Below are 12,623 nucleotides of genomic sequence, written 5' to 3'. Positions count from 1 at the left end.
AGGAGATGTGGAAGAGGCCGTAGGAGGGCAACCACCCAGCAGCAGGACCACTACCTCCGCCTTTGTGCAAGGAGGAACAGGAGGAGCACTGCCAGAGTCCTGCAAAATGACCTCCAGCAGACCACAAATGTGCATGTGTCTGCACAAATGGTTAGAAACCGACTCCTTGAGGATGGTATGAAGGCCCGACGTCCACAAATGGGGGTAGTTCTCACAGCCCAACACCGTGCAGGACGCTTGGCGTTTGCCAGAGAACACCAGGATTGGCAAATTTGCCACTGGCGCCCTGTGCTCTTCACAGATGAAAGCAGGAGTGTGTCAGCAGTTCCTGCAAGATGAAGACATTGCACCACAGACTGTCCAGGAGTTGGCTAATGCTTTAGTCCAGGTCTGGGAGGAGATCCCTCAGGAGACCATCCGCCGTCTCATCAGGAGCATGTCCAGACGTTGTAGGGAGGTCATACAGGCACGTGGAGGCCACACACAATACTGAGCCTCATGTTGACTTGTTTTAAGGACATTACATCAAAGTTGGATCAGCCTGTAGTGTGTTTTTCCACTTTAATTTTGTGTGTGACTCCAAATCCAGGTCTCCATTGGTTAATACATTTGATTTCCATTGATGGTTTTTGTGTGATTTTGTTGTCAGCACATTCAACTTTGTACAGAACAAAGTATTCAATGAGAATATTTCATTCATTCAGATCATTCATTCAGTGTTATTTGAGTGTTCCCTTTATTTTTTGGAGCATGGTATTTTTAACATCTGTCACTTATGCACAATAACTGTTTGGGAATTCTGTTGTTGGTGCTAAATACTGGGTTAAATCATCAAACTGTGGTATTTTTCATGATATCTGCTGATGGAATTAATGATAAAAGGTACAAATAGCCTGGCTTTATAACAGGCAAACTAAACTTTAATTATGCATTAATCAAAGTCAACTAAATCAAGATGGAAAGAAGACTAGATTGAGCAAACAGCAAGTGAAAATTGTTGTGCTTATGTATTTGACATTTTTCTAATTTTGTACTCACGTTTGAGCATGAAGAATGTCTTTGTTACAGTGATAATACTGCACATGCTTGTTGGTTTTATTTCAAAAAGCTAATTTGTCAGGTATGCTACAGTGAGGTATGCTGGCTGGTATGAAATAATGAGGTATGAAATGCTAGCTGATAAAAACAATTTAAATACTTCTAATATCTGAAAAATGTTCAAAGATAAAGAGATTACTAAGAATAAACTGTTACCTGAGCAGTTTGTCTTTGTGTTTTTCAACATATGTTGGCGGGACATTTGATACAACCACTTGCATGTCGAGCTGGTTCACAACGGACACCTAGATGTTAGAAAAATAATAAAAAATAAACATTAAACAATTTGTTTGAGATATAGACTCTGCAATAACAATTAAATTCCCTTATTTACATTTTACCTGGAACTAATGAGATCTTAACCAACATAAAGATAAAAAATAAGTAAAAAAATAGGTACTAGCCAGATAATCCCCATCCACCAATATTTGAAAATAATTAATAATCAAAATTCATTTGTGCCCTTTATGTTCAGTCCAGTTTGTTTTGTGCTGAACATTAAATCGAACTATAAATAAATCTCAGCTTAAAAAGTTTTCATGAATCAGTCAGAAAAATAAAACACACACACACACACCACTATCTCTGCTTTGCTGCTGTGTCCTCCACCGTAGTTGTCTGTTGCAACCACCTCAAACTTGAAATACGACCTCCTCATGCTGCGGTACATGATTGCTGTCTTCACAACACCAGTGTACGGCTCAATGACAAAACCATCTTTGCTGTCTTTAGTTTCTTTTCCTGTGGGAGGGGGGATGATCAATTTGTAGACCATGGAGCTGTAGTTACCAGTGTCTTTGTCCAAAGCCTGAAAAATTAGCAAAATATATTATTATTATTACTACTACTACCATCATCATCTTAATCACTGCTTAACAAAATAACATGACCAACACAGTCAAGTAATTTCAATAGCTGTAATCTGTATGATCTGTGGTTATGATAACTGTATTAGTCTTTATTTGTTTCCTGTTATCATTATTATTGTGGTACAGGTTTTTGAACAGCTGATTGTCCCATGAAACTAAAATATTTCTTAACTAATTCAGATCTAAAACATGTTTTCTCCCTTGTGGGTCTAACCCACCAAAAGCATTTCTTATATTCCCTTGTAAAAAATTTCAGGATGTAATGAAACTTGCTCTTACATTTGTTTAACTACAAATAAGCAGTAGGGGGTAAGGTGATTCTGCAAGCTGTGTGCAGATCCATTAATCCATTCTGTCATTGTGGCTATCAGTTCCCACCCAGACATGCTCAGACAGACAATGATTTATTGCAAGATGTTGCAGCACGGAAATGCATATTGCATACAAAGCTCTGAGACACTCAGCACATTAAAGGTACCTCAATGATAAAAAAAATATATAAGTAAAGTGATGTAAAAAACTGAAATATTTGTAAAACAGTCCAAGACGGAGTGGCACTAATGAAATTTTGAATATCCTCTATTCTATACTATACTACACTACACTACACTACACTACACTACACTCATTTCATGTTATATTTTGTATATTGTCAGCTCTACACTATACTACACCATACTATGTTAAACTATGACATGTATATAATGCTATACTACAATGTGCTATGCTATACTAAGCTGTACTAAGCAATACTGTGCCATTCTGAATAACACCATGTTATGCTGTCATGTGCTAAACAACTCTTTTAAGTACTTTACTGTATAAAATGATACTACGCTACATTGCTGTGCTAAACAATATTATATTATTCTGCAGGTTACCACACTATAGAAATGTGTTTTGAAACTCTGTCTTACTTTGCTTTAAGAATAGTCTTTTTGACACAAGGTCAAACACACATTTTAGATATCTTGGTAATCTTTTGATTACATTCCTTTGACAAATTTGGGTCCTCGGAGGCAGCAAAGCAGCCTTGAAGCAGACTGGGACTTTCGTCATGTTTTACTGTACGTTTTCCTTTTTGCTTACCTTAATTGAATAAAAATAAATTGAAACCGTGCATTTCAAAAGGGATTTTTGGAATTGATACATAGAACTTTGTCAGAGGAAGAGTGGCTCATGTAAGGATAGGTTTTTAAACATTGGTCCTGCAGTTGTGTGCTGCCTTTCTTATTCCAGTGACATCCTCTCTGGCCTTCATCCATGAGGTCAGTCTCAGTGTGCAGCTATTGGCAGAAGGTGGAATGGCAAAAATGGCAGATGGGGTGTTGATTTTAACAACCTTTATAGTCTCTTCTCAGTGGGTTTGAGTCCAAGGGGTCTCATTCCAGTTTAATGACAATACAACAGGTTGGTAATTTCCGAAATAATTGACATAGGAGGTGATTGGTTTTAGTCCCCATGTGATGCTTTCAGACAGCCCTCTTGTGCAAAATAAACCTGAAACAATCAGGTCTATTTATATACCTGAACCAACAATTATCCAAAGAACGAAGCCTGGATTTCATGCGTTTTTGTTAAGTAAAATTAAATTTTATTTTGAAAACACATTTGTGCTACTCAAGCCCATCTAAGTAGCAATAATAATAATTAACTTTTTACTTCCTAAAAAAATGTAATTCACTGATTTGAAGTATGCATACATGAGTAACTTTCAAATGAGGTCACTCTGATGGCAGAGTTTGATAATGTTCTCTTTTTAATCCAATGGAGTAAAAGTTTTCAAAGTTATGACAGGTTCTAAAAGTTTATAAAATAACCTTATACTGCCTCCTTTTGTGAGAAGGACAAAACTCAACCTTTTTTTTGCAGACTGAAATATCTCATTCAAACTGCAAACTACAACAGTTATTATGGATACCATAATGGCTCTAAAATTATGCGGAAAGGCTATTGGGGAAAGAATCCAAGAGTCTTAAAGCATTTGAGTGGTGGGACAGATGGTGTCCAACATTTTTACAGGTACATAATTGTAGTGCAGTTACACTCTCACATATAAAATACAGACAGCATGTGGAGAAAAATAGGACTGGCACAGCCACTGCATGGATTCCTAATAGAAAAATGTTCTGGTAACACAGTTGCTTGGAGAAATATAAATATTGATGCCAGAGAACAACAGAGCAACAATGCCCTTCAGAACCAGAACAGGGTTGAACTGGAAGGCGGCTAGGAGTTTAGCATTTTGAATTAGAGGTTTGTCACAAGACGTTATTCAATATTGTGTTAATTAATAGGCAGACTGGGCTCACTACAGCGTGTTTTTGAAACTCTCTGTAAGGTACCAGATCTGTAAGATACCAGACAACATTTCTCTTGACTTCTCACTGGATAAAGCACCATATAAATCTTCACTTAATTAACTCAAATTCCAGCTGAAGAGCTTGCTATTACTACATTTGTCTTAGGTGGCTATCATGTTATCCATCAAAGACTGAGTTTGGCATTGTAACAAATAACAAAATCACTCTTAAGGAGGTTTCAGCTGCATTCTTGTCTGCCATGTGCTCCTTAACAATTTTTTGCATATTTCAAAATTTTTGTCAGAATATAACTATTGTTATTTACATGCCTGAACACAGTTTAAAAAGATAAGTTGTGAAAATGATGACATATGTCCTTTAAGTGAATTTATTCATATTCTAAAATCCAAAGCACACTGAGTTTCACTTGAAAACATGTAGAGTATAATGAAATTGCTTTATTTTTATACAGCAGCCTCACAAACAATGCTGCTCTGCAGATGTGTGCAGTGGATGTGCAGTGGATGATTCTTTTCCAAAGCTGGTAAAGCTTTGGAAAAGAATCATCCACTGAAGCTTTGAGATAATTGGCTCATGCCAGTTAACTCAAAAAAGTAAACAAGAGACAGCCAGACATGGGTTTTCTTCTGCCAGGTAAGAATAAAAGTTTTATAGCTTCAAATTCAGATCAGCATGAAAACCTAATTGCCTCTCAGCTTGGCCGTGCTCCACCTCTGTTAAACCTTTTATGTGAATTCATGAATTACTTTTTAGGTATTTATCTTGAGCAACTGGCATTCAAAAAAAAAAAAGCTAGAAAGCCTCCATATTGGAGGTAACTACTGATCACAGTAGTGCTGCGATGTAGTGCCTTTATAATATGAAAATACATACTTTGTTTTTACTGTAGTTCTCAAACAAAACATGATTTTAGCTTATGCCCCTTTTCTGTTGGCTCGATTTGGCCCTACTCGGCTCACTTTGCGAGTGTTTCCATTACAGTTTTTTCCATACCGGTACCTACTTTTTTTGTCCCTGCTCCTGAGCAGGTCCAACTGGGGCTGAGGGACAACATGTGACGTGACCAGACTGCTTTTCACTGATTGGCCGTGGGAGGAGGAGAAATGAGAAGGTTTTCGTTGAGACAGTGCAGGGACAAGTTAATAAAACTCAAGAGCAACTACAATAATTGTAAGGACCACAGTGGCCGGTGCAGGTCAAACATGTAATTTTACCATTTACGGGTCATAACTTATGCCTGAAGGCTGACAGAAAAGAAAAAGGACAAATCACCTTTCTGAATTACATGCAGGCAGAGCGCTGTACGTAATAACATCCTAAACCAGATGATCACACATAAAATCAGCTGTTTAGAGGCGCAAACATTTCCCCCGAAACACACAAAACAAAACCACCATGAAACAGGGTGTTTGGTTCGGAAATTTATTTACGATCCTTTAGCGAACCAGTATCTGCAGGAGGAGGGAGCAGAAAGAGAGCAGCTGATGTAATCAGACTGATTGCATCGGACCAAACAGGAGGACGAGCCCGATAAATCTGCGGAGCACGAATATGCAATATCCAACCTAAAACTAACTTCAAAGGTCAAAAGTCCGCGGTTTTGCGCTTGTAAGTCCTTGTCCTCGTTATTGCCATGGCTGAGACAAAAACTTTTTCATAAAGCCCAAAATTGTAACTTCTTCAGGCAAACTTTGGAGCTTCACCATCCAGACAGCAGCGTCTCTCCTCTCTGCTTCTCCTGCCACACCCCTTCACATCAGAACCCTGGAGCCTTATTTTATAAGTTCTGGCTGGGCTGTGGTCCAGATAAATAAGACATTCTTGCTTATACATTAATACAAACGTTATTAGTATTTAATTTATTTATGTTTTTGTTTTTTATTTATTTTTTATTATTTCACGCAGATTACTTTAATGTTACAATTTAACACTAACATTAATAGCAGCTCAGCGCACTACACTCATGGCTGGAGGTGGGGCTTCAGTCGCCATAGCTTCAGCCATTGGGGGGTCAGTGAAAACACAGCTGATACCGTACCGAGTAGAGCGAAACCGAGTAGTGCAAGTAGCCAGTGGAAAAGGGGCATTCATTTCCTGTGTTGTTCTGACTTGACTCGTTCCTCTTTGTACCTTTCAAGTATTAAAATAAATACAATTGCTGTATGTTATCATTCTGTGCAGCTTGTGATTCACAGCTAAACAATTTTTCAAGAAAGAAAATATACTTTTTGGAAAACTAAGAAAAATCTGTGAGGTCCTTTACATTTAGCTTTTGATGGATCAAAGAGAATAAACTGCTTTGACTCATTGTACCTTAGATTATTTTGGATAAAATCCACCTGACCAAAAACAGCCCAACATTATGTTTTAACTACTCAAATGCTGATACATTGTAGAATTAACCTGAAAAGATGGTCAATTTACCACCTTTTACTTGGAATTAGAGAATAAATAATAGGCTAATTAATATACAGCGGTCAGACAATGAAACTGAAACACCTGTCATTTTAGTGTGGGAGGTTTCATGGCTAAATTGGATTAGCCTGGTAGCCAGTCTTCATTGAATGCACATTGCACCAGTAAGAGCAGAGTGTGAAGGTTCAATTAGCAGGGTAAGAGCACAGTTTTGCTCAAAATATTGAAATGCACACAACATTATGGGTGACATACCAGAGTTCAAAAGAGGACAAATTGTTGGTGCATGTCTTGCTGGCGCATCTGTGACCAAGACAGGAAGTGTTTGTGATGTATCAAGAGCCACGGTATCCAGGGTAATGTCAGTATACCACCAAGAAGGACGAACCACATCCAACAGGATTAACTGTGGACGCAAGAGGAAGCTGTCTGAAAGGGATGTTCGGGTGCTAACCCGGATTGTATCCAAAAAACATAAAACCACGGCTGCCCAAATCACGGCAGAATTAAATGTGCATCTCAACTCTCCTGTTTCCACCTGAACAGTCCGTCGGGACCTCCACAGGGTCAATATATACACGGCCGGGCTGCCATTGCCAAACCTTTGGTCACTCATGCCAATGCCAAACGTTGGTTTCAATGGTGCAAGGAGCGCAAATCTTGGGCTGTGGACAATGTGAAACATGTATTGTTCTCTGATCAGTCCACCTTTACTGTTTGCCCCACATCCGGGAGAGTTACGGTGTGGAGAAGCCCCAAAGAAGCGTACCACCCAGACTGTTGCATGCCCAGAGTGAAGCATGGGGGTGGATCAGTGATGGGATGCCATATCATGGCATTCCCTTGGCCCAATACTTGTGCTAGATGGGCGCGTCACTGCCAAGGACTACCGAACCATTCTTGAGGACCATGTGCATCCAATAGTTCAAACATTGTATCCTGAAGGCAGTGCCGTGTATCAGGATGACAATGCACCAATACACACAGCAAGACTGGTGAAAGATTGGTTTGATGAACATGAAAGTGAAGTTGAACATCTCCCATGGCCTGCACAGTCACCAGATCTAAATATTATTGAGCCACTTTGGGGTGTTTTGGAGGAGCGAGTCAGGAAACGTTTTCCTCCACCAGTATCACGTAGTGACCTGGCCACTATACTGCAAGAAGAATGGCTTAAAATCCCTCTGACCACTGTGCAGGACTTGTATATGTCATTCCCAAGACGAATTGATGCTGTATTGGCCGCAAAAGGAGGCCCTACACCATACTAATAAATTATTGTGGTCTAAAACCAGGTGTTTCAGTTTCATTGTCCAACCCCTGTAATTACAAGTGATACTAATACACCTGGTGTAAATTCTCTCAACTGGAAACAAACTGTCATGAAACAGTGAGCACTATAGCTTTTTAATTTTAAATTTTAATTATAGCACTAATAGGTGATCTGGGAGTCTCAGTAGTGTGGTACTTGGAAACCTTCAGTCTTAGTTGTGTCTGCTTCAGCGAACCCGAGGAAACTTTGAGCTCTTCTCTTTTCTATAGTTCTACATCCTTCATCTCCTGCCTTCTCTCATGTATCTTAATCTCTGAGAGTGGTCAAATGAACCAAAAACGGAATGGGTTTTACCTGGAAATAAAGCTGCTATTCACTTTGGAGTTCTGACTGCTAAAATAATCAACTACTTCAAACACCTAGGGGTCATATTACACTAGGATTTAAAAACTGACAAGCAACTGCCTCTGACGTTCGGTCTGGCTTTATTCAGCTATGTCTTCTCACTAAGGTCAAGCCTTTTGACCTGGAGAAGGCTGTTCATGCTTTCATCAGTTCCAGAATCGACTATTGCATCGCTCTCTATGTCGGTGTCCCTTAGTCATCCCGTAGTTGCCTCCAACTTGTTCAGAAAGCGGCAGCTTGCCTTTTAACTAACACTACCAGACGGGAACAGATTACACCTGTTTTATCTTCACTACATGGACTTCCCATCTGTTTTAAAAAAGATTAAGAATTTTTATTTATTGTTTTTAAAGCTGTTAAAAGCCTTGTTCCCTCTTATTTAGCCGAGTTAGGGAGCTTTTCTATTTGCACCAGGTTCCAGAAGTCAGACAGTCAATGTTATGGCCGGTGGTTTACTCACAGTTCCTCAAAGCTCAAGACTTTTTTATTCAGACAGGCTTTAAATACCTAAAAATGTGATGGTACCTTGTTTTATCCACCTTGTTTTTAATCTGCTTTTTATGTTTTATTTTATCTCTCTCTGTGTCTTTTATGTATTGATTTTGTTAAATGAATGATTAATTGGACATATAATAAATTAAATAAAAAAGGAAAAGAAAAACTAAAATAAAGTAAAAAAAAGAGACATCTCTGCTATGTGCTATTTTTAACTCCCACAACTGCATCATCAGCCTCAGTTTTATTTAGACCTGATATCATGTTTTCTTTAGATGTGCAAGATGATCACTAATGTTTAAAACTCCTACATTTAGTTTTGGAACATGTGCCATGTCTCTTTCATAACATACCACAGAACATAGGATAAATACAATAAAACAATTGATTAAAGTGTGCCATCTCAATCACAGCTCCTTCAGCATGCGTTATCTCTCTGGTTTACTCTCATCTAGGTGTACCTAAAGAATGAAGCCGTCATTGTGCCAAAATTAATAACTTGTTCCCTGGCAGCAGGATGGAAGACAAAGAGAGGGACTACAAAATAGACACTCAAAAAGAGTTTGCAACCCCTTCTCCTCTTGCCCAGTTTCACTATATATCAGAAGTTTCGAGAACAAAGTTAATCAATGTACTGTGCACATCTCAGTGCCATCCAGAAGCATTTTTTGACTGCTTTACTTGGTAAGTAATGATGGATTTAGACCTGCAACAACATTTTGCTAGGGTTATTGAGCACATTTGCTAATCAAATATGCGGTAGTTATCATTCCAGACATGTAGATTAGGCCAGAACCTCTCTTTATTTTCTAGGAATGTTAAAATTTGAGAGACAATTTGCCATTCCAGAGCCCTATATTTTCCCTGGTTTGATAGGCAAAGTTCTGAAAGCATCTTGGAAGGAATTCCCAGAGGACAGAGAGACAGATGCAGGAGCATTTAAAACATAAACAATATAAAGGCATGACAGTCATCCATGAAGACACAAGTAATAAAAGCAACCCTGAATATCACACAAAAAAACTGAAAATGTGATTGATTTTGTCATTTTAAAAGCCAAAATGCTCAAGCATTGCTGCAGTGTGTAATGGAAAACAGAAGAGTGACTGTTCCTTTTCTGAATGAGCATGGTCAGATGTGAGAAGGCTGTCATCAGAAGCAACATGTTAAAAGTTACATAGGAAGCATATTAAAGTAGACAGTGATACATAAATCCTTATTACAATGACATTTGAGGTTTTGAGGGTTCGTGGTCATACAAGTCATCCTCCCCAGTTTTCCACAAGTAGGCAGGAGTTAGCATAGTGTACACAAAGAGACAAGTGCAAAGTTTAGATGATGTGTTTTCTTGTCCCCACAGAGTAAAGGTTAACTGCAAAAGGTGGTAAGAATGACATGTTCGTCAGTGACACAAGATTGTGACTGGGAGAATTACAGCAGCTGATTAAATACAAGTTAACAAACAGAAACAAATCCTAAACATAAATCCCTACACAAATACAATATCTGCTCTTATGATTAGGGGTTGTTTGGTTTTCGGTTTCTGGGTTTTTTCTTATATATGTCTCACAGTTTTTGAATCATGCTTCTGTTTATTATTTTTCTGGTCATGTTTTAGTCTTGTTCATGTTTTGTCAAGTTTGGTTTTTGGTTCTGGTCATGCTTTAGTTTTTGTTTGTATTCAAGAGTCTCTGTTCTTGCTCCAGCCACGTTCTGTTCTGTCTGTTAATTATCTTTATCCGGTTCACCTGCTCCAAACTAATCTGTCTCCTAGCTCCACCTGGTTTACTCTCGATATATACACTCCTGTTCAGTTGTTCATTGCGGAAACATTATTCAGATATTGCTCTTGTCCTGTAGTCACACCAACCCTGTCTCGCCAGCCTGGCCAAGTCTGTTTTTTGCCTGTTCTGCCTGCCTGTTCGTTGTTTTGTTCCTGCCTCTTTTTAGAGTGAGTATTTGTTTTTTATTAAATTGTTTTTTCACTTACCATCACGCTGCCTGCTCGTCTGCATTCTGGGGTTCTATCTCGCAAACCATAACAATCTGAAAATGTGGTGTAATGTCTTGTTTAACTTAACATCAGTTTTGCAAAGAAAAATAAATCCCATGTTAGAAGAGATGGATAAAGTCATGTTGCTATCTGAGAGCCATCAGACCTACATCAATTCGCCATGCAGCCGGGCAATCAATTTAACCCAACTGTCCAGAGCAACTGTTTGCAAAGCTGGACTTCCAAAGATTATGTATTACAATCAAGCATGTACTGCAACATTACTCAAGGAGATCCAAGACAGACCCATTTCCCCTTCAACTTCCCCCAAAGTAGTTATCCATGATGGCCCATGTATGAATGTGCTCCTTTCTCAATCTACTGAAATGCTCCACAGTACAAAACCACAGTTGTGACTTTCCCTCCTTTAATTGCATTTTAAATCTTGGTATAACTCTAAAATAACATCATTCTGCATAGAAATAACATTTTTGATGCAGAAAACTCTCACTCCTGTTCACACTTATACACAAGAGATCCATAGTTACAGACTGTGTTAGATAGTGGTCATAATACATGGTAGACACAGTTCAGACTCATTGAGTAACATTAGTTTGAGTACAACATCAATCTTCCTGAGAGATCCTGAGCTCAGTCACAGCTGTCTAAAAATATTTCCTATTTCTGGAGCTCCATCCCATCAAATAAGTAGATAAGCATACAATTTTTTTCATTTGTGCTTAAGTCTCCCATGATATTTACTCTATTGTATTGATGCAATTTCACAAACTGAAGTAAGATGATGGAGAAAAATCATAACTCAAATACAACCCACAATGAACATTTTGTTTAAAATCCTGCCCTCCTGAACATTATTTTGCTCCGGCAAGGAAGTTTGTGACACAGCTTTATGTTCTCTGCTGCACCATAAGTCGACACTGGCATAAACTTGCATCCATTCACTGAGACCCGGTGTGAGATTTTAGTGTTTCCTTCATTTATGTCCAAACAGGTGCATCCATAAATAAGTATGAATTTAACTATAAACCCAATTTTCCACTAAATTTCTTGTTTTAATTTTCTTTTGCTTTGTACAAAAATAAGCTTGTGTGTTAGCTACAGGCTAAGTTACCAGCACAATCCCTTTATTCACAAAACTATTGACTTAAAAGGGGTTCAGTCAGTTATGTCACTGTCACCGTGGAAGGTCTAATAAAGCGGGAATTATCTTAAAGATAATTAAACATCAAAGCCCAGACTTTTATGCAAGTGCAGTCATTTGAGTCTTTTGTGTAATCCAGCTTCATTAAAACATATAACATTTTATTAAGATAGAGCTTGAAAGAAACACGCTTTGTGATTCCTCTTGGGTCCTGAAAGGTATTTTAATGAGAGTGGAATCACTCAAGCTGTTCATAGCGATTTGAAGTTCCTTACAGATAAGCAAAAGAGAGCTTTTTTCTAGCAGCAGATAAAGAAAAGCGAGTGCTGATGTTATCAAGTAATCCTGTTACTTAGTGTGCATCTAAAAACCTCAAATACAGAAAACCACACAGGCTCTGTAAGCGGGATGGAATGATTATTACAAAAAGACCATATGTATGTACCTGTACTTGCAAGACTGAGGTGAAAGTTTTGGCATCCTCTGCAACTCCTCCAATGTAAAGAGATCTGGTAAATACTGGAGGGTGGTCGTTCTCATCCTGGACATCAATCACCACCCTTGCTATATTAGCTAAAACACACAAACA

At 38.4% G+C, this 12,623-nt stretch overlaps 1 protein-coding gene across 1 annotated transcript in view; it reads right to left on the bottom strand.

Annotated features, from left to right (window-relative positions):
- Window positions 1-12,623, bottom strand: part of LOC124874972 (protocadherin-15-like) — a 346,908-nt gene that overhangs the window by 55,259 nt on the left and 279,026 nt on the right. Inside the window, exons 29-31 of the mRNA XM_047376690.1 lie at window positions 12,480-12,607; window positions 1,676-1,906; window positions 1,255-1,343 (exon numbers count right to left, since the gene is read on the bottom strand). Of these exons, the coding sequence (XP_047232646.1) occupies window positions 1,255-1,343; window positions 1,676-1,906; window positions 12,480-12,607 (448 nt within the window). The remainder of the gene's footprint in view (window positions 1-1,254; window positions 1,344-1,675; window positions 1,907-12,479; window positions 12,608-12,623) is intronic.

The sequence above is a fragment of the Girardinichthys multiradiatus genome, chromosome 10 (assembly GCF_021462225.1).
Source record: "Girardinichthys multiradiatus isolate DD_20200921_A chromosome 10, DD_fGirMul_XY1, whole genome shotgun sequence".
In the NCBI taxonomy this organism is placed as follows: Eukaryota; Metazoa; Chordata; class Actinopteri; order Cyprinodontiformes; family Goodeidae; genus Girardinichthys; species Girardinichthys multiradiatus.
Note: the sequence above shows the minus strand (reverse complement) of the source record. Positions and strands in the feature narration are given on the sequence as shown.